This window comes from Bombus huntii, chromosome 13, assembly GCF_024542735.1.
Source record: "Bombus huntii isolate Logan2020A chromosome 13, iyBomHunt1.1, whole genome shotgun sequence".
Classification (NCBI taxonomy): domain Eukaryota; kingdom Metazoa; phylum Arthropoda; class Insecta; order Hymenoptera; family Apidae; genus Bombus; species Bombus huntii.
The window spans coordinates 4108663-4131077 of record NC_066250.1 but is presented as its reverse complement, the minus strand read 5'-3'; the positions used below and the strand labels follow the sequence as shown (position 1 = coordinate 4131077).

The 22415-nt window shown below is 38.1% G+C and overlaps 2 protein-coding genes across 5 annotated transcripts; one reads left to right on the top strand and one right to left on the bottom strand.

Annotated features, from left to right (window-relative positions):
- The first annotated feature begins 108 nt into the window (after positions 1–108).
- On the top strand, positions 109–1361 carry LOC126872729 (tubulin glycylase 3A-like). The gene is made up of 4 exons (XM_050632871.1): positions 109–175; positions 248–418; positions 485–741; positions 821–1361. The coding sequence occupies exons 1-4, from the start codon at positions 168–170 to the stop codon at positions 982–984; spliced, it is 600 nt and encodes a 199-aa protein (XP_050488828.1). The 5' UTR covers positions 109–167; the 3' UTR covers positions 985–1361.
- LOC126872721 (UPF0430 protein CG31712) lies at positions 1047–7145 on the bottom strand. 4 transcript variants are annotated; one of them, XM_050632861.1, is made up of 6 exons: positions 6623–7145; positions 6214–6270; positions 5810–5857; positions 5254–5479; positions 2390–2473; positions 1047–2325 (listed from the first exon to the last, which is right to left on the bottom strand). In XM_050632861.1, exons 1-6 carry the CDS (start codon positions 6763–6765, stop codon positions 2161–2163), a joined length of 723 nt encoding a protein of 240 aa, XP_050488818.1. In that variant the 5' UTR covers positions 6766–7145; the 3' UTR covers positions 1047–2160. The 4 variants fall into 4 exon arrangements, with proteins under 4 accessions (XP_050488818.1, XP_050488816.1, XP_050488819.1 ...); XM_050632859.1 differs by having other exon boundaries at positions 6214–6357; positions 6623–7138; XM_050632862.1 differs by lacking the exon at positions 5810–5857 and having other exon boundaries at positions 6623–7140.
- Positions 7146–22415: the final 15270 nt, after the last annotated feature.

Below are 22415 nucleotides of genomic sequence, written 5' to 3'. Positions count from 1 at the left end.
AGTACATAGGTCAGTTTTTGCTTAGTAGCAGCGGTAGCAGAAAAAAAAACAGAATAAATTAAATTAATAATTAATCACATCTAGAACGACCTCTACTCGTTTATAAAACGAAAGTTGATATTAGACAGTGGTTCTTAATAACCAGTACGCAACCTCTTACAGTCTGGATGTACAAGTATCGATCTTTTTTAACCTTTCAACGACTTGTTTTGTTTAGCAATTCTTCACAGAATTATTTGTTTTGAAGGGATATTCTGCTTCGTTTCGCGTCGAAAGATTTTACTCTCGACAATTTCCACGAATCGATTCATTTATGTAACACGACTGTGCAGTTGAAGTACAGAAAGACAATAAAGCAGAACGCACAGATACCCAGCGAACTTCACTGGAATCTTCAGAAATTCAAGGAATACTTGAAGTATGCATTTTATATCGACTCTTAAAGAAACCTCGAACAATTACTCGATTGTCTGCCGTTTCTCAGAAATACCGACCGAGAATCAGCATGGGAGGGACTCATTAAACCAGGTATCAAGCAAAATTTAATTGGCGCACTTCTGGCATCCCAAGAAAATATGGTCAATCGAAAAAACAGTTTCCAATTATACGGCGCTGATTTTTTAATAATGGATGACCTATCGGTCTGGTTAATCGAAATAAATACAAATCCACGATTGCATCCTCCGAGCAGTACTGTTACCGAGGAACTTTATCCAGAAATAATAGAAGATACTATTAAAGGTAATTATTGGATTTGTATTATATAATTTTTACCTTGTGTACAGCGAATTAAACAAAACACGATTGTGTCCATTTTAAGTGGTTATAGATCGTCGTAAAAATAAAAAAGCTCCTCGTGGTAAGTTCGAGTGCATCTTCAAACAACGCAGTCCATTTTACGGGAACGTTCTAGGAAAAGGAGCGAGTCTTGGAATTCGCGGCAAGGCACTACTTTCAACAGCAAATTCACCTCGAAAACTATAAAAAAAAAACATCAGCTTTTCATATAAAAAAGTATTCCAGTAGGATGACAAAGGACAATTAAATAAGATTTAATAAAAACGTTTATTTTACAAGTAACAATGTTTTTAGGTATACAATCCTAAATGAACAGATCTTTTTTCGTTATATCAATACATATCTATACACAAATGCGCACAAGATATACTGGTTCAAGTCCAAGATATACTGTTGCATTCATATGTTTTGATGCGTACAAAATGATCCATTCAACATTGCATTTGTCTTTTCATATTCCTTACTTTAATTTTGATTAGAAAGAACATGTTTACGTCAGTTCTTCTTTATTTTTTGTTGACAAAACGAATTCTATATTAGGTTCTAAATGTATGCATATTCCATTACGATTCTCGATTTAGTATACTAGGGAAACTAGCTCTTCTGTTACTATTTCTCCGAAATAGCTTTGTGTATTATGTGTTACAAATGCACAATAATTATCTATTTACGTAGAAAATTCTTTTATGCACTTGCATAGTTACAAAATCTATTTGGTCGTATTCATAATGTGACCATCTGAAAATTTTCAACTGTTATCGAGCTTAAAAACGCGAACGCTATAAATACGATTCTCGTTTCTTTAATATATCTAACTGAAATAAAATTATTTTTTGTAGAGTATAATTACGAAGAAACGACAATATATGAACTGCATTTGCAATTTGTAGAACACACCTAACTAGGCTAGACTACACCTTCGTCAAACAGATCGAGCATACCTGTACAAAATGTATACCGTTATAGTATAGAAAAATTTACGACAAACACGTGGATGAATACAAATTCTGCCTCTATTATGTCCCTACTATAAAAAGAAATCCTTCGTCTGTATTGACATCGGTGTAGTCTCAAACAGGTAAAATCCCACCTGCATCGGGCTTCGAAATCTGGCAAGTATAGAATTAATTATTCAATTCTGATGTTCGTATTATCATCATAATTAAATAAAAAAATTCAACGTCGCTTGATTTCGATGATTTTCGCAAATATATTCGGAGTGAACTTTGGATCTTGTTGCTGCATTATATATGTACATATGTACGCGCCGCTCATGACGAATGTTCTTATGGAACATGAATAATTCCAAAATCGACAAGATGTATGAATATCACATGTAAAACTGCACGAAATGAGACAGACTCACGTAACTGGCTTTAGCGTAAAGGACAATTTAGGCCTCGAGTTGTTCTTCCCGAGAATTTTCTTCTGTTCCTCTTTAACACGCTTTTCATGTTCTTTCCTCATTTTTTGCCTTTCTTCTTCTATTAAACGTTGCTGTTCGACCATGGCCAATCTTTCTTCAGCCTATCAACGAGTACGTTCGTTTAAAATATCAGTCTACGAACGACTTAGACTACCGGATATTTACCAGTTTCTTCTGAGCTTCCTCTATTTTTCTGTTGTTCTCCTCCATGATCCTCTCTAGTTCCTCACGCTTCTTCCGCTCTTCCTCCTACAACGACAATGGGATCTATTTACACGAAGCAATGATGGTGTTGCTCACCAGCTGTTGTTACACCATTCATATCCAAAAATCATAGTGCCGCTATGCCAACAGCCTAGTGTTACACATCCTAAGAACCATTGTTTTTTATATGGGAAAAATAGTCGGGAATATATATGAAATTTCGAGGTCGGGTTTTAAAGAATTAGGATGGCTTGTTGAGACAAAAGTAACGGAGGATGTATATAAACCCAGTTCCTTCGTTTGGATTAAATGAGCTCCTCTTAGTTCCCAGCGAATGCTGTTTATTGACAGATTCCCCAGATGGAAACACGACGACTTAGGATGCCACTTGAAAGTGAAAAAACGTGAATTATGATTCTGAATCAATTCACTGTGCATGCAAAAGAACGTACAAAAAATTGCAACTCTCCTTGCTTAAACGCGACACGTTGAGTAACTTTGTTAAGTGCAGGATAAAATCTAAATGCAGTAAGTGTAAGAATATTTTATTAAGACGAACAAAAAAAAGTTTGAAAAAAAAAAATAAAGAACATTTCACAAAGAATAATGATTATTGTTCATGTATCTTCCATAATGGCTGATGTGCATTTGAAAAAAAGAGATGGAAAACGTATTAAAAAAAATATTTACGAACGAGTGGTGCCATCCGCCCCGACCTGTCGAAGAATGCGTTGTGTCCCAGGTACTAATATATAGCAAATCTAAAATAATCCCTAATATTGTCTTTCCGATATATAGTGTTTAAACAAAGAATGATAATAATAATATCGGTATAAAATGAATTATGAATATATAAATTGGATAATACCTGAATGAAGCTCACGCCAGCACGTAGGGGATGCCTTCTTCATCGACAATCACTCAGCAGTGAGTAAAAAACCGGCATCTTCTGTTGGTAGTCAGTAAGGAAGGTGACCTATATATTGCTAGGTCGTGCTTTGTTGCTATGGGATTCTAATTCTGCCCTTTAAGGTCTACCTCTCCCTTTCTAATTAAATTTCTCCCAAACTTGTTCACATATTCAGTGCAAACTCAATGTGCAAAGCAATAAGGATAAAAGTATGGTCAACTTGTAATCAGGGTCGCTGTCCATTTGACCGGAACGTGCTGATTTTCCGGGGGTGAAAATAACCAATTGTGCATATACATAAAAAACATAGTAGAAGAAAACTCCTACTCGTATTTAAAGGAAAATGAAGATTCGTATTTAAAAAAAATATAAGTACTTAAAGACGAGCATGTAAATATTTAAGTACTTAAAATCATTGCCAATTAGATCAAATAACAGGACCCCGTCTTGTAATTCATAGAATATTGGTTATACTAAATTAAAGCTGTTAGAAGAGCTTAGAATAGCAAAGTTACGGAATAGAATAAATGTTTCTTTCCATTATCATTATCATTAAAATCTATTAGCAATTCTATCATTTATTTTCATTATAATATGCAAACCTCTCCAAAAAAGCATTTTATCAAGAACGGTAAACTAGGTATACTATTTTCGATTTTCAGATATAGAAGTAATCATACAATATTATTCATCTTATATTTTAAGAAGATTCTATGATTATTAAAAGAAAAAATAGAATATTCTCGTACGTGAGAAGAGATATCTATTAAAAAGGATGAAATCTAATTTGCAATTTTTATTTCTATAAATATAAGAATATCATTGTTATTGTACCGTCAAAATAAAGTTAAAAACAATTATGCAATCATATTCTTAAAGATAAAATTTGATGAGATTTTTCATAAAAAAGTTTAAACAATTCTTTAAATCTACTGTTTCACTGACAGCAAAAACTGTTCAGGGAAAAACATCACTTTCCTATAGTTTCATAGAAAAATAACTTTATTTCAAACTTACGATTCTTTTTTTCTGCTTAGCAAGTTACAAAGTTTGGGATCACTAACTTTAAGTAATTGGATGCTTCTTTCTCTACTCTTTAAGAGATTAAACGATGCGATTATGTGGACATTCAGACACGCGGATATAAACTAGATCAATAAGTAATTAGGTCTGCTAGATTGTCAGGTACAACGATTGTAAAAGTGGCGAGAAAAAACGCAGCTAGTGCATTCGAACGCAACTTCTTCAATAGTAGATACGACTGGCAATCGAAATATTGTGTGATGAAAGGTATTAATGTTGTACAAATATATAAATATATACATGGTAGAAATACAATATTCTGTTCATAAATATCCGATACATGCGCCTATAATAGCAAAATTCTTTCCACAAAAGAAAGTATACATTCCCAACAACGCGACCTCAGTGGATGCTGGGAAGTCGAAGCAATGTGGCTTTTTAATAATAATTTTTCTCATAGTTATCAACCACAATGCTTCAAGCCCAAACGCTGTGATCGCGAAATAGAGGCATAATATAGCGCTACAATCACACATGTTAGTTTCACCATAGATATGTTCAATTAGTAACATTTATATAATTTTTGGTATATCCAATTAGAATTTTCTAATTCTTTTTTACGTCAATACACGCAAACATATAGTACCCTAACCTCTCTTTATAGTTTTCAAAAACATTTAAATTAAATTGCATCTTACCAGTCAAGCTATTCAATTATAAAATACATTTCCTCTATTATATATTTAATTCGTATTATAGTCCTGCATTTACCAAAATATATCATCTAGTTATGTATAAAAATAATGCAAGGATAGAGCACCAGACTTATTTCCTGTTGATCGAAACAGCGCTTGGGCTAACACTGGCCAATGTTTCTCTGGATTGGTCTTACCTCTCTTCGTTTCTCCTCCTCACGAAGCTTTGCTTGTCTCCATTCCATTTCCTCCATCATTTGACGCTCCATAGCCCTTTTAGCTTCTTCTACTCTCCTTTGTACTTCAGCTTCTATTTCCTCCTTACGCTTTTCTAGCTCTTCCTCCACCCTCTTCTGCACTAGTTCTTCTATTCGCTTTGCAGCTTCTTCTTCAACCATTTTTTGCTCTACTTCACGCTGCCTTCTGTAAGCACAGAAATATTTTGTTGTTCTAATGCTACAGGAGTAGCACACACTTTCCAAATATGTTTACTTCTTTACCAAATTTACTTCAACAATCTATAAATATAACCGTATAAAATGTATTTATTTGATTTAATCAAATACACTTTAGTTAATAAAGCATAAAAATATATTTAGAATACTAGTACATAATATTGTATGTGTAAAGTGTGTGTGTGTTCATATTTACGAAATTCTAAAATATATAGTATCTATTAAAATATCTGAGACTTATGTATGTACATATATGACATAATTGACCCACCACCATGAGATAGTTATACAATCTTACCCAACTGCACTTGCGGTGAAGATTTTGTTCGATAATTCTTTCTTTTTCCTGACAACATAATTATAAATAAAAAAAACGTATACCAATAAAATCAAAATATATAAAAAAAATTTTTTTATTAATTAAAAATTAAGTAAAAAGCATTAAAATTTTTTTATATTTTGTCTATTATACAAAGACTAAAAAATATGGAAAAATATGGAATATAATCTTTAGGCATAAGTACCTTAACATCAAGTGCATATGGAAATAATAAAATAATCTAATATGTTATCCTCTATAATATCATAATATTTTGTTTAAAACAAAAATATTACAGATAACTATTGTTAGTCAAGGCATATTTATTAAATAGAAGCAAGTAAATCAAACAAAATAATAATCAATCTAAAATAGTTAATTACCTTTGACGTTCCATTTCTGCCAGCCTCTCTACCTCATCCATTTTGCGATCCCTGTCTCTGTATGAACGTTTCTTATGACTGACAATGTGTACATCATCCGAAGCATCTGAGCCTGAACTAGAGGATGCAGAATGGGATCGTTTCCTGTGTGCATAAATAAATGCGTTCAAATTTTATAGAAACAGCAAGATAAATGGGCTTGAAACCCATCTACTACATTGCAACATTTATTAATAGAATGTTGGTAACAACGTAATAAGATATATACAACGATAGAAGACATAAATCTTTAATCAGACGTAACATATATTTCTTCTATCGAATGTGTGTATAGCAAAATGGCGGAAAACTCAATAGAACGAAACGATTCCAATATGCATATATTCGATAACAAAGTAAAATATATTACCTTGATTTAGAACTACGTTCTTTTGGCTTGTCGGAGTACTTGTTGTTCGAATGCTTCTCACGTGATTTTGAGCGTTTCCTTGAATGCTTACTCTTATGACGCCGTCTACTAGGAGATTTTGTCCTGGATCTAGAGCGGCCCATTTCGATGAGCTTAACTGTCTTTTCCGAATAATTATTTGAAAAACTACGAATATACTAATCACTAAGAATGCAGCTATACATGAAAATAACCGAACACTACGCGAATACCGCAACAGAATAACAAACCAATCACTGCTAACATGTACACCGCACAACTCACTTATGCCGAAGCTCTGGCCGCCATGATTAACTTAGTTTTCAAGATGGAGTATAATATCGAAATAGATTGCGCCATCTTTTCGAGGAGCTCAAGACAAAATTTCAAAGACAGATATCGTGTAGGGAACAATAAATAGTCAGCGAAAAAGGAAACGAGGGAAGCAACTGACCATAGTAGCTTTAACAAAATTATATTTGAGTGTTATATGGGTGCACGCACGAAAAAGACTATTTAAGAAAAAAAAATTGCTTTCCTTTATTTCTGTATCTATCTGTATAGATCTGTCTTTCAATTTTCGTTTTCAGCTTCTCCGCAAGTAGGCGCAATCTATCGGCATAACTACAATATAACTTTACGAAGTACACATAATCTCCGTCACAGATTTCTTGCAACAAAATTTTAAGTAATATATAACTCATACAAACTATACTTCTTATACATTTTCACATCATTTAAACTTTCGTATTTATTTATTTATCATTTTTATTACTCAACAGAATACTACAAATTACATATCTTAAATTCTTACATTTAAATTTTGCGCTAAAATTCCATTCGTATTCCGCCAATCAGAGTATAGAACTAGGATTGTAATTTCTACAATTTCTAACTATAATTTCTCGTAATATATAAAGTAAAGTATGTACATAAATGTCTATGCGTGTGTCGTTTAGTTACAAGCAATCACAACCAGGGAAAGGGAGTGGTGTAACACAAAATACTTAAGATCGTTAAAAGGTTAAACTGAAAATGGGATAGCATGGTATAAGTATGACATGACAGAAAGTAACCTAATGAAATGAACGATTCTGGAATGTGATTGGTTCGCGCGTGTTCCTAAATGCCGCGGCGTTCATTGGCAATGGCACCCGTTCACAGCTGTGTCGGCTGCGCGCGCATCTCATTCGGCTAGTTCCGCGACAGCAAAAATCAAGATGGCGCTCCTCTGTTTGCGGATAGTTCTACGACGGATATAAATACGTGAAAAAAAAACAGTGCAAGAAACGGTTACGAGTTATCGAATACATCGTGACGATTCGTATATAGGTATTATAGAGTGACAGTCGATTGGGTAACGCGTCGCGATAATTGTAAAGCACGGTTAGCCGGGTAAGCCGCCTGCGGTATTTGGAAGATTGGCGGAAGGTGCTGTCGGTGCCCACCTGAGGAATGCCAGATTATCCTCGGTGCAGCAACTCGTTTGGCAGGGAGATGGTAATCGCGTGACGGATCGCGTGTAAGTCGATCGAAAGTGTTTTGGTAGGTGGTCCCCCGGAAAGGTGTACGGTCGTGTTTGTTCCGTGACGTATGTGTGTCGCGGAGGGCTGTAAGACAGGTCGGTCGCGAGTGTCGTCGTCGTCACCGTCGTCGCCGTCGTCGCTATCGTCGTCGTGGTCCGACTCGTGTTCGTGTCTAGTGTGCCGCGAGTGGCGTTTTTCGCGGCTTCGATGTGCTCTCGTCCTCCCCTGGATTTCTGGACAGGCGAGATCAGCTGCTGCTGGAACAACTAGTCCGGCGGCTCTGGGAGACGATCCTCATCTACAGGAGCGGTGGGGCAAGGAGGTACCGGAAGCAGCCGCGAGTCCGGAAGCATAACGAAGAAGATGGCCTTCAACGAGGTAAGTTTCATTTCTGTATGACGTTATATGTATATCTTCTATCTTCCTATTTCGTTCGGTCGTTCGATTCCGTGGGCTGACCTCGCGACCCCCAAACGCCAATTCTAACCTAACCTCCGTTCCTGCGCACAGCTGGCATGTTATCAACTCTATCCCCTTCCTCTCTCTTGCATCTCTTCATTCTCATCCTTTCGTTCTCTTTCTAACCTTCTTCTCCTTCGTTTCTCTCGGGCACCATGCCCGCCGCTTTTGTACTCCGTTCTACTGTTAAACGATCACGAGATGGATCAAAATCCCCACAATCCGGTTATCCTTTATAGTAACGTTACGATACACGTTTTTGGTAATCCTTTCGATTGGTCGACCCTGTACTTTGTACGTGCTACCAAAAATACAGTTAACGTGTTCTTTTATTTAAATTTAATTCTACCAACTACTACCATTTTCACATTAATACATTTCCGTGACTCGTAAGAAAAGTTGATATGTCGTAATTTCTGATGTTTTTACGTGTTTGTGGATAATGTTTCTTGGAAAATACGTATTATAAAAAAATACTACGTGATATTTATACCATCTAATTCAGAGTAGCCAAAATATGCATTTCTATGATAAACAATATCGATAATTGTGTATCGTAAAAAAATTTTCTCACGAGAGATTGCATTATTAATTTAACGTTTGATAGACAATTACATCATAGTATAGTCTAGATACGAAAGAGAATTTGTTACTTACGTCCACATTGTGACTTTGATGACATTGTATCACCGATTGTTTACGCCGTAACATTTCTTCCTAACGATATTGCGTAACCATACCCATAAAGAAACACGGGTTTTCACGACAGAGAAGGAAAATAAAAAGTGTTTCAATGTACCTGATTCTTGTGTAAGATGATACATCAGAACGGCGCATATTTCCGAGCCGCAACAGAGTGGCGATATCGTTAACAAAAGTACTATTGTAGACCGGTAAAATAAAAATGTATTTACACATATGGTAAATAGAGTGTTATCTATTCGATAATCTGGTCGAACAGTTTAAGATTATTTTTCACCGACCTCCTATCGTTTTTGGTGACGCATGGTTGCAATCGTGTAAGCTTTTTATCACGTGCTACTATTTATTTTTGCTGACTGTTCGGTGAACGAAAAGAGCGCTGACCAGTAATTAATATACCACGATCTAATTTCATCGACATAGTCGTACCGTGCAATACGAAGCGGAGAAAACTTATACTGTAATCTGTAACCATAGGCGTGATTGCTGATTTTTTTTAATTAACACGTTGCAATGTGGCGTTATACTTCCGTGTCACGATTTCCGGTGAATACTAACACTCTCAAGGCGTAATTTTTTATCTTTTTATTAAAATTAAAGAATTTTTATCGTAGAACGAATTGATGCACAAATTGTAGTTTATTCGTAAATTAAATTTTTGTAAGGAAGAAACAGTTTACAATACAAAAGATATTCAATACATTTTCTATAAAATATATATTTTATATTAGATATTGTACTTTTTGTATTAATTAAAATCAATGGCTGAAGTAACGAAACACATGTAAGTGTACCTATTAAGTTCCCAAACTAAAATTTTTAAAACCCGATGCTTCTAATGCAATTTTTTCTATTATTCTTGAGTTTCGTTTTATTAGAACCATAGAATTTCTTTGGCTTCCGTGGTACCACGAATTTATGTCAACGGTGTAATTTAACAGATAACTAAAGATAATCGATCATTTAATGGCATCTTTTGAGAAAAGTGGGGGAAGAACAGCGTTTTTATAATATATAACATATTTTGCCTGTGCCACTGACGCATGTTGCTACAGCATTGCGTATACATATACGCTTACGTACACACGCGAAGCTTGCGCGTGGATCATTCATCCGTCCCACGTGCGCTCTTTAAATGAGAAATTAATTAATGAAAGGACGCATCAGCGTTTACCATTAATCTTCATACGCTACGACGCGTATTATTTGTTACGATTTCCTACTATTCAGTCCGCAATCTTTATTTTCATTATTGCTCTGCAACAATTAACTTTACTGAAAGCTACGTTACTTTTTATCCGTTAAAACAAACCTATTCATTGTTTTTTACGCTACTTCGAGTCACGTTAACGTACTACGTCAGAAGTTCACGGTCGATTCATTGAAAATTAAATACAATCGTCATCATAGCTGCGATCGATTATACGAAAGGACATCAACCGAGGTGTACAAGTCACTGTACACAAAAAAGAGGTGAAGGTGGTAGTCCTTACGAGCACAGCACAGCACAGCACCTGCTATACCGGGTCATATCGATCGAGATGGAATATACAAGTAGTCAGAGTGGGATTCCACCGTTGTTCTCCCTTCTATGGCACCCACTCGTTTGTCGACGATCATATGGCTTCTTTTTCCCATCTCGAGCCTTCGTGTTCTTTACGCCTTCACGATAACATGTCTATCCGTTTTCCGACCAATCCTACGTTTGATTTTTGTTTCTCTGCCCTTTTAAGTCTTTGTGCATCTTGTCGACTCGTAATACGTTTTTAACACTCTGTAGACAAGTCTGATTCGTTCACGACCTCGTCGAAATTTCACTCGAGAATTTCATCGAAGCGAATTCTTATTTTCAAAATTCTGCCAGGCTATAAATTTGATGTAATATCGTGAAATTGTAGGAACTGCAAGATAGAAGTCTATGTCTACAGCCTACAGTTTGTCACGTATCAATTCATCGATATTATTACGATATCGCATATGAATAATCAATAATAAGTAGAATCATAACGAATCAGATAACTTGGATTTCACAGCGAATTTCTATTTTTCCTTCAAACTTTCTTAAACATTTGATTGTATACGGCGTAGCAGACACTTCGATAAATATTCCGGAGCTTTTTCAGATATGTTGAAAGTCTAGAAGAGCAACAAAATTAAATATTCATAGATGAAAATTGAAGGAATTCGCTAAGCTATATAATTAACAAATTAAACACGAACGACCCAGGTTTCCCAAGTAAAATGTGAAAATATACTTGCGTACGTAACGTTAATTCCTGACTATGTTCACACGGAAAAGTTGCCCCACAAACTTTTTAGAGCTTCTCGAATAAATCACGGCGGAAGCAAATGCTGTCGACTGTCGAAATACAACACCTAGATTTCCAACATATTTATAATATTCGTATGTACCTAGTTATTAGTCGACCTAAAAGTTAATTATCGAACGAGACAGTTTCTGCTCGACTGATCGACTGATTAATAGTCTGGAAAAATGGGCTACAAGTTTGCAAGAAAATCTCATTTGCTGTAACGATTACGTGGCTTAACGTTACGAAAACAAGGAACTCGTTGCTCGCGGAACGATAGCACCATATGCATCTACGCGCACACACATATGTATATAGCTGGTTTGTTATCGACGTCGTTGTTCTTATCGTATTCCGGAAAGTCTAGCTTGCACCTCGGTTAGTCGAGACGCGCATAAACAAACGTACAAACGTGTACATGTATACGCGCATAGATATCGCTGCATTGCTCCATGTGGAGTTTATCGACGCGGCAATTTCAGAAGTGTACACGTATACAGGGTGCCTCAGTAATCATGCTACAATCGAGAAGACGCAGATTCTACGCGAAAATATAAATGAGAAATATACAATAAAATTTTCTTCGCTGTCGAGAAAATCGAGTTTGAAAATTTGTTAAAGATACCGTGAACTTGGCTAATTGGTGGACGGATATGAGTAAACAATTAACAAGAAGTTATTCCGTGCGTAGAAACGAGTCAAAAATGTAAAATAACATCATTCCATTTAAGGCTTTCGTTTTCGAGAAAATAAAGTTTCAGCATCTTTGGTTAAGAATTGGTTTGACGTATACGTACATACGTACTCGATAAACTTGCAAATTTCATTTTCTCGATAACGAACGTTATGTAAAAAATCTTATTCCGTATTCTCGACATATTTTTTCCGCATAGAATCCCCACTTTGTCGATTGTACTATGATTACCGGTACACCCTGTACACCCCGTTTGCCTGTACCACACGTATGTACACGATTGTACCGTTATAACGTGGGCGGCTGAAGTTTCGACGATCGCTTATTTTTTCCATTCGGTCTGTTTGAGAGATCAGAGGCGTGGGCAGGAAAGCAGGTTACATTAAAAAATCGTTGGTTTTAATATCGGGCGGCGATCGACGAATCTATCTCGGCGGATCTTTATTATTTTGAAACATTGATATCGCGTTAAGATCGCGTACTCGTGAGAACGTGGGCACGTATATGTTTTTTAATTAACGCCGGGATTCGTGGGTGTCAAGGATACCGGGGAGGCCAGGCGAATAATTTGTCGAGAATGTTGACACGATTCGCGGAGAAGTACGAAAGGGTCGCGTACAGCGCGAATACTTGTGAAATTCATTTCTATAATGGAGGTATCAACATAGACGAAGATAGTCGTTGGTATCGCTTACGTTACACAATAGACATTGTTTGATCGTGGCCTCGATGCAGCCTGGCTGCATATCTGTTCCTGTGGCGCGCGCGGATATAAAGTACACGCTGACAAATGCGTACCAGATTCACCGATGTTTCGAACGAAACCGTGGGCGAGCATCATAGGCAACGAAGAATTGAACTATGGAAATTGACAAAGGCGGGTACATCCGTGATTAAAGCTGACGCTTGTGCACGGACAATGCACCATTGTGCTCCGTTTCCAGGTGTAATCTCTACTTCCTGGTAAATTAAAATCTGTCGTCGCTGCTTCCTATGCTGCACGGCTGTTTTCGCAATTCCTTGAGGGACTGCGACGTTACGCGACAGAGAGGAACACTGTGTCGATCTTGATCGAACAGTATACGTGAAGAACATGGAGATAACGAAGCAACCTACGGACGCGGCTTATGAGCGCGGACGACGCAACAAGAATCATAAGGAATCGAGGCTGGCGACGAAAAATTGCAATTCACGTTATAAAATTGAAATTTATTGCCCTTCGCGAGTCGCTGTTCGCCGCTTTTGTGAATCTAAATCGTCGCGTCGTGACCACTGTCGTAAAGGTAAAAAGAGATAGGTACGATTGTATGGATTTTACTAGCCGTGCCTGCGCCGTGCCACGGTGCTTGGCTGTTTTCCATTTTATTTTCGATAAAATATGCATGGTAAAAAGGAAGAGAGCGTTCCTTGTGTCGCGCGAATACGCATTGCAAAACGCCGTTAAAAATTGGCACCGCTGCCAAGCCGAAACCAGTCGTAATCGCTGAATAATGGCGATCCCATTATTTTGCCTGCACGATAAAACATTAGACAACCGCGAGTAACCTTTGCCACCCGATATTTAAACAAGCCATAGGAGAATATAACTCTTTGTTCGAAGGGAAATATTCCGCTATATAACACAGTGGCTACGAAAAGTATTCGCATATGACCATAAGTTGCACATTTCATTTTCATAGTATCGAATTTTTGTAGTCGTGAAAGTATTGCTAAACGATATAAAATTTAAAGTACCTGCATCTAATTAATCAGGTAGTATATACACATGCGCTGTAATAAATACAGAGGGGTGGCAATATTTTCGCTATCCACTGTAACTAACATAAAATATAACCGACAAAAGTAAACGACACAATTTAACGCTCTTGTACATTAAACTCATACAAAAAGGGAAAACAACGTCCAGTTTCCGTACCAACGCAGCGACACAGACAACCCCGCCAGAGATCGTATTCACGCTATCCCACAACAAGTGTTACCATAATTCCAACTTTCTGCGGACAACCTCGCTCCGAAATACAACGGTTCCTTAATTATCCGTTTTCTGTGTCCGCGTTGTAAAGCAGAGGAAAATCGTATTCGGCCCGGGTATTGTCTCTGGAAAGCACTCTGATACCGCGCTTGCCGAAGGGCAAGGTGCTCGTCGAGCATTCCCCCCAGGTATCGTATTTTCCGTAAAACTTTCGGATTGGAACAAGGCGCGCGGGAATTAATCGTGGCGGTGCATTTGGTGGGTTTCGCTCGCCCGTAAACGTCAGCAACGTGTTGCCCCTCGTAAAGCGAGTAATAGCTTCGTGCTCGTCCACCCTTCGTACACTGTATTGCGCCGGTGTGCGTTCATCTATGTTTGCACTCTGCACCTTTGTGTATGTGTATTTACATGCGTGCAGCCCTGAGCGAGACGGCTTGTACCGGTGCACCTATATGCATCCGTCTACATGTTCGTGTGCTCGGTACTTCAGCACCGCATAGGTGATAACGTCGAGTCGAGTGCTCAAACAGACGGTGTACAGGGTGTTGCTGCCATATAGGAGCGCAAAGCCGTATACTTAAGGTTTTAGGTTAACAACTTTTTAACATACGAAACACATCGTGTAATGAAAAGTGGGTTAGGTTATCCGGAAAAATGTAGTTGATGGAAGTCGAAATAGATTTCACTAGAATTGAACGTTTCGTTGTCCGCAACTATACGAGCCTTTTTTCAAAAAATATTTAGATGCTACGAATTCTTCGTACAACCTACTATGTACTTGTTAGATGTGATCCCTCATAACGATCATGAAATAACAAAAATAGAATTCAGTCTTGGTATACTGATTAAGGATGAAACAAAAGTCTGTTCTGTCTTCGATGTTGGTTTATGAGGTTTGTAAAACGATAGACGATTAGACAATGGTAATGGTAACAGGGTAGTTCTAACTTCTCCTAGCGTGTAATTATAGCCTGAATGAAGTAAGCACGACTAAGCGCGAATATCAGTCTGGAAACAATCCTCTTCCGGTTTACAGCCACCCTTCTCTCGCATACTTCCGAAATTGTGAAGCTTCCCCGAGACTTGCAAACTGCCACAAACTTCGTGCTCACTGTTGGTAAGTTCTGTCACGACAGAATTCGGCACAGAAGTGTTTCTATTATAGAACCTACAGCTAATAAAACTCTTCCTTATTTTTCGATGACAGCGGAGTATTCCGCTACTTACTCTAAGAACACTCGGTATATAAATACATCGGAGCGCGGTATATCGTATATGCAAGATTGCAGGGAATTAGCGTAGGGATAGAAGCGTATTTCAGTATGCTGGGTATTGGCTGGCGTGGTGCTAATCTCGAGCCGATGGGACTTCATTTAGATTAATCGGGCAAAGACGCTAGGAAACTAAACTGTTGTAAATATCGATCGAACTCGTCAGAGAGAATATTAATAAATTCGTACTCGTTTTTTCCTTGTAAGTTTAATGAAATCGGGCTGAATAATTATCGAGTAGATTATTTTGACGAAGTACGGCGGCGCACGCGAACCACGATTCTCCTGGCTCGCGTTGCTTTCTCAAGAAAACAGCCGTGACAGGTCAGGAGAACGTGTTTCTCGGTTTCAGAGGCAGGAAACGCTACTCCGAGTGTCACGGGGATCCAGTTTTCCCGTCTCCGCGAAACAGGTTCGTTTTTTACGAGTCAGAAACCCGAGTTGATCGCGACTCGTGGTCCCGAAGTTCCGCACGCGTACGCGACGAAAAATTAATTAGAGATCGCGGCTACCGATTTACGCCATGCCTCGTGATCCGTGGAAAAGATCTAATAACGCAGATTTATTTGCCTCGCAAAGCGATCGCAACCTGTTCGACCGCCACGCTTGTGCGAGGCATGAAAAATTTCGGTCCTTTCTTTATTTCTGTGGTTCGATCTGGCGTAATAAACCCGGTCATACCTTCAGGACCCGTTCACCTTATCAATTCTTATCTGTGCTGAAATCACCGGTCCTGATAACAGAACAGTTATACAATCGGCGGAGCGACAGAGACACGTGGAGCACCGAGATGCGGTAAAAAAGCCTCTTGCACAACTGGTTTTCGTTCATGGTGAAAGGAAATTCCGATTCCGCGGTGATGCGTTGCGTGCGCCCGTCTACGAAGAATCGAGATGGAATTCTCCGTCTAATCCGGAAAAAACTCGATTCTATTTGCGGCGAGGCCTTCGGATGCCTCGGACAAGTATCCCTGGTGACTCGATCCGAGGTAAATGCAACGGAAGCACCACGTTCAATCGCATTTCACGTTTGTTTCATTTTGTTTCAAGTACAACGATATTGTTTTCGTGTTTTATATCCCTTTAATGTGTCACTTCCTTAAACTATCGATATTGTACTGTGCAGCGATGAGCACTTATTTTAAAAATTACGTTGAATCCTGTTGCTGATTTTAAAAGGTCTTTCTCTTCGCTCTTAATAAAATAGAATACTGCATTCTAACTCTGGATACTCGCGTATTTCCATATAAATTAATATTATACTCATTGGAAAATAAAATAGAGCTAATACGATTTGAAACGAAGCGTGGCAAAATGTTGTAAAGGCGATTTAAGTCTCATGTATAAAGACGATCTGTAAATGAAAGTGTCTGTTGCGCGAATTTAAAACGGCGATTAATTTACAGATCGGTTTGATATTGCCATCTTTAAATAAATAAATTTCTATGTTTCTTCTGCGATCGAAATGTTCAGTCCCGGAGGGGTTATAGAATCGTTAAAAGTTGAGAAGTGCATTTACTGGAGTTCCTTTCTGTCGATTGCTATGTCCTTGATCTCCGTCGTGTAATTTCGTTTTATTTCAAAAGTCGTGTTTGTCTTATAGCCGAAACTTCTTAGCTTTGAGATATTCTCCTGCCGCGGAACTTACAAACAGCTGTAACGTCGATAAGAAAGCACGAAGGGAGCTCGACAAGTGTACACTTGAACTGCTGAAAAGCACGATCCGGCAAAAGTTCACGGAGAGAAGCGGAAAAGTGGGAAAAGAAGAAGCTGCACAGCGGACAAAACCGGAAGGGATTCGAACGCGCGATAAAAGATCGATACGAATTTCTGTTATGTTCATTCTGATTCTGAGGTTTATCCTTCCATGTACTAAACAATCTCTTGTTGCTTTATTCCTCTTTATCGTTCCTCCATATTAATATCTTGCTGAAGGATTACAAACCTTTTTAAATTTGCGGGAGTTACGGTTATCATCGAATAGACACACGCAGAATCTGTTATATGATTCGCTACATGTGTTCATCGCTCGATGCTAACAATATGCACATTATACGGGGAAACGTGACTGTTGATTTTTTAGTTTGACGTCACTTGATGGCTAATATACTTGGAAAGTGAACAACTTCTACGAATAGGTATTAACAATCGACGATCCAGAAATTACTAGGAAACATATATTTAACTCTACAATCGGATCAAAGGGCAGTTTTATTATAGTAAGATGAAATTGATAATTGAAGGCTAAATCTGCTTATCACGTTCTTGCCCCGAGATGTCCGAAGAGATACAAAAGCGAAGAAGAAGCGAGGGAAACAGTAGAATTAATACATAGATTCGAACAACTGACATTTCTCGTTAATACAACGCGACTGAATTTTCAAAGTAAAAGGGAAACGAGGAAGTGGAAAGGATAAAATCGCCGCTTCTATTTGCGTTCCTTTCGTTATTTGAACGATATTCCGCGAAAAGCTGTCAGACAGACGGTAATTGACCGCAGCTGGTGAAAAAAATTACGTATCCTGCAGTGGAAATTTCACTGTGCCGTATAGCTCTACTGGAGTGTTAAGCAGATATTGATTTATCATCTGTGCGCGATCTTCTTCGCTTTTTCATCCTAAAACAACACCGCCGTCGGAGGTGTCGGGCTGACCTGTCTTTTGTGAATACGCGAAAGGGAAGAGTTATTGACCCGAATTGGTATTTCGGCCGTAACACTTCACCGTTTGGCTCTCGGCCGAAGTATCTTTTGTATGAAGATGCAGGACATCGATCGGGACCATCGGTATATCGTAGCTTTGCGCACCGACAAAGGATAACGCGATTCGCGAGGAGAACTCTTGAAATTAAACGCGGCTTTACGATGAAAGAATTCGTTTAAAAGCAATTATACTGGAAAAGAGTTGTCGTAGCCGAGTCGATCGAGGAATAGGGAAAGTTTGAAACGTCTCTATCTAAACTTAAGCTATACACCTAGTAATGGGCGTACGAATGTCAGTTTCGAAGAAATTTAAAGTTTTCCAAGCCTATGGTGTTCCGAAACATCTCGAAGGTTATTCAAAACTCTTAAGAGCTTTGACAAGTCTTGAATTTGGTCTTGAATTCTGAAAATGTCTAAAGTCCTGGAAGGCTTGGATCTTGACAGATTTAAATGTAAATGCTACTATACAGAAGAATGGATCAGGAGAAACAGGATATTTGGAAAAGTTTCTCCTCTTTTATTAACGTAGCAACTGTTCAAAATGTGGAACATGATATTTCATACGCAAGCATTGAATTATCATACATTCCTGATTTAATAAAACTCCATAAACAGAAAGTTCATCAAGTCGAAAGTTACATATGCAAATTCTATATATATATGGAAAGTCTCATATGCAAAAGCTTTATTCTAAATTTTCAGCCTGTTTCTCCGTGAGAGATCATCACCCTCTGTCAAGTTATATCAAGATACCCATAAACATTCGGAGCGATTCGAAGTATTTCAGATACCATCACGTGCTACACCCGTAGCTTGATGTTGTACAGACGGTGTTCGATTTGTTCGCAATTGAATATCGGCAAGGGGATAGAGGAAATCGGCGTAAAAGTTGGACGCGCAATTTACCGAGTTTCAGCTGCGTCGACCAATTCGCTTTTGTCTGAAGCTGCGCGGCTAACAGTAAGACAGCTACACCACCGGCCAGACTAGAAATCGCGTGGATTGTGAGAAAGATGCGGACAAAGGAAATGAGGTATTCTGAGCAGTGAGCTGCGTTCTTGCCGCGATAGGACTCGGGAAGGAAGAAGGAAGGAAGGAAGCGTGGAAGGTACTAGCCCGATACCAAGACGAGAACTCGGTGGATCCAGCCTTCGGGATAATGGAATTCCTTCCTTGCTTGTCTCACCCACTTCTGAGTGTCGGGGAATCGTCCTCCTCTTCTCATCGAACAGCTCGAGAATAAAAGAGAAAGAGAGAGAAACAGAGAGAGAGAGATAGAGAAAGACTCGCGGCCACCTTTCGATCAGACGTCGATTCTCTTCGGCAGTCATCAGAATGCGTCCATAATTTATCGAGCTTCGAAGCATCTTATGAAAAATTTATTCTCCTTCTCTTTCCACGTTAATTCTGTCTTGCAATCCCTTCGAGTGTACTTAAGAATGCTTAATTCCTCTACATTTATTATACCGATCGACTCGGCTATCGGAACCCAGCAACGAAATGGTTTCGCGCTCTAATGATCCGCCGACGTTAGTCCCGTCCGTATTTCCATGATAATTTCAGCTCCAACTTTCCGCATTGCCGTAAAGCGAATTACCAACAAAGCTTGCTGCTACAAGCTTGGTGGTTCCGACTCGAATAACCTGTACATGTCAAGTATCAGAGCCATTTGTGTACTTGACAGATTTTCAATGATGTTCGATCAACGTGGATTTCCATGGATACATCGAGCTGTTCAGAATCGTCAATTATAATGTACACCGTGTACTCGCAGAAAGGCTTTGAGACATCGGATCAGGTTTTCCTTTGCAATTATCTTAGGCAACAAACTGTCCACTTTTATAACGATCGATCGTTAGGATTTGTCAAGTTAAATTGAATTGTTAAAAAGGGCAAAGTTCGAGCTTATTTTTCCTCGGTATCTTACTGTATTAGTTTTGATCATGGTAAACGCGATCGTGACAAGAATCACGAGCTATCCGGCCTGAGAACGATGAATAATTCCGTGCCTTACCTCCATTGTATTCGTATAGACGATTAAAGAAAGAGGATTCGTGATATCTGTTCGGAATTTTCTTTGGTCGAATTATTTGATGCCTGGATTTTCCACAGGGTGAATCCTCCTGAAAAAAATTGTCTCATTAGGAAGTAAGTAAACGATAGTACACTGAGTTTCTCCTTTTTTCTTCCTCAACATTTCCTTTAGTCTGTAAGTTTCGTCTGTAAGTTTTCTTCATTAACTTTCACCATCCTTTCTTTATTCTTTTTATTTAATCCCTTCTTATATCCACTGTCTTCTCCCCGGTCTCCACCATTTCTGCTTCACTTTGCTTCAACATTGGAAAACTGTTCTCACTGCACCATAGGAACTCTCCTAGGATAGGATCACGAAATCGTCTGTTGCAAACGATTATGCTACAGTCATTGAACCTTATTAATGGAACTAATTGCCTTTATCAGTTTACGCATCAAATATTAATCTATTTCCTGTGTAGCGTGTAATTAAGTTACGCGATTAGGAACTGGTAACCGATTTCTTATCGTCTATATAACAACCTTATCGAACTGATTATCGTAATCGTAATGATAATTCCGACTAATATTTTAGACATCGAGTTGAACATTTTTCTCTGATGCAAAGTTTGTTTACACTGAATCACGAATCTATTACAATATAGATAAATTCCCAAAATACTTGTTTTGTAATTATCGAGGTTCTAATGTATTTGATAAACTCTCATTATAATTCGATTAAATCAAGTATTCCGAACAAAGGTTGATTTGGAAAATGGACAACAGACTATGTTATAAAAACAATTGGAAACAATAATCGAGATTCTACTGTACCTGTTAGGTAAAATTGTTGCGCAAAAGGGTCTAGGTTTCTGTTTACTCACAGAGAGCATCAATTCGTCGCGTGCACACGTCATAGCATAGGCGGAACGAAAATGACGCGTCTTTTACTCGTGGAAACTCGTTCGTGAAGCAGAGCATGTTCCACATCTATTTGCAGGAGAAACGAACCCTCTTTTGGAACAAGGTACGTCAAACGAGTGGCACGGTGGACGTTTCAAAGAATTCGTAAACCCGTGTGTAGGTGCCTTAAAACATTTCGTTCCGCATTGCTTTCTAATGCGTTCCACTTTCCTGGACATTCTTCGGAAGATTCTGAATGTTGTAATACCGTGATAAACCAGCCGAAATGTTTCTCGGCAGGTTAGCAAATCGTCGATGTCCAGCGAAACGCGGAAGACTTTTGCGCCGTGAATTTGAAAAAACGCGCATTGATTATCTATTACAGAAACGCCTGTCGACTTAACGAAATACATTCGTTGGAAGAACTAGGAAGACTATCGTCGATAGTATGGTATTCGAAGTATATAGTATTGGCTTATCCGAAGAAATGAAAAACAGTTTGTTATAGAAGTAAGCATTTATGTATATTATGCTTACAACTCGAATATATATTTATTTTAGTCCCGTTCTCTTCTGGTCTATATGGCTCGAAATGGATGTTGTATGTTAATAGACATCGTTAAATCGATATGTTATCCATAGATGAATACAAATGACTAACGTTCTTCGATGATATATACCCTGCCATATTTCTCAATATGAATATACAACATCGTAATTAAGCTTGTGATTGATATATCGTTCATTGTGAAACCAATTGTGAAAGCAATTCGTTACAATATAAATGGAGATTTAAACAAATCGTCACACATTTAATATTCTTAAGGCTATAAACATTTCTACAACTCACTATATATATGAACAGAAAATGACTCGGAGCTTGCTTACTATATCAATATGTTTCTAATGGAAATGAACTAAAAAAGTGTAAGATATTTGGCTGAGAAAATTCTTGGAATGTAACTATGCTAGAAGTTACGAAATCTTTGATTCTGTAAACCGTTATTGATTTTTATAGAGAACCTACAAGTAGCGGTGGGATCTGATACATTTTCCTAATTGACTGTACAAAATTCTAAAATCATTTTTTGAGACGAGTTTCTTTTCCGCATTGCGATTCAACTATTTCTAATTTCTGTAGAGCTAACGCGGTTCCATGGCGCAACACTGATATTCCTGTTATTTTGAGACGATGGCATCGAAGTAGGTGTCTGTAGTATAACTGT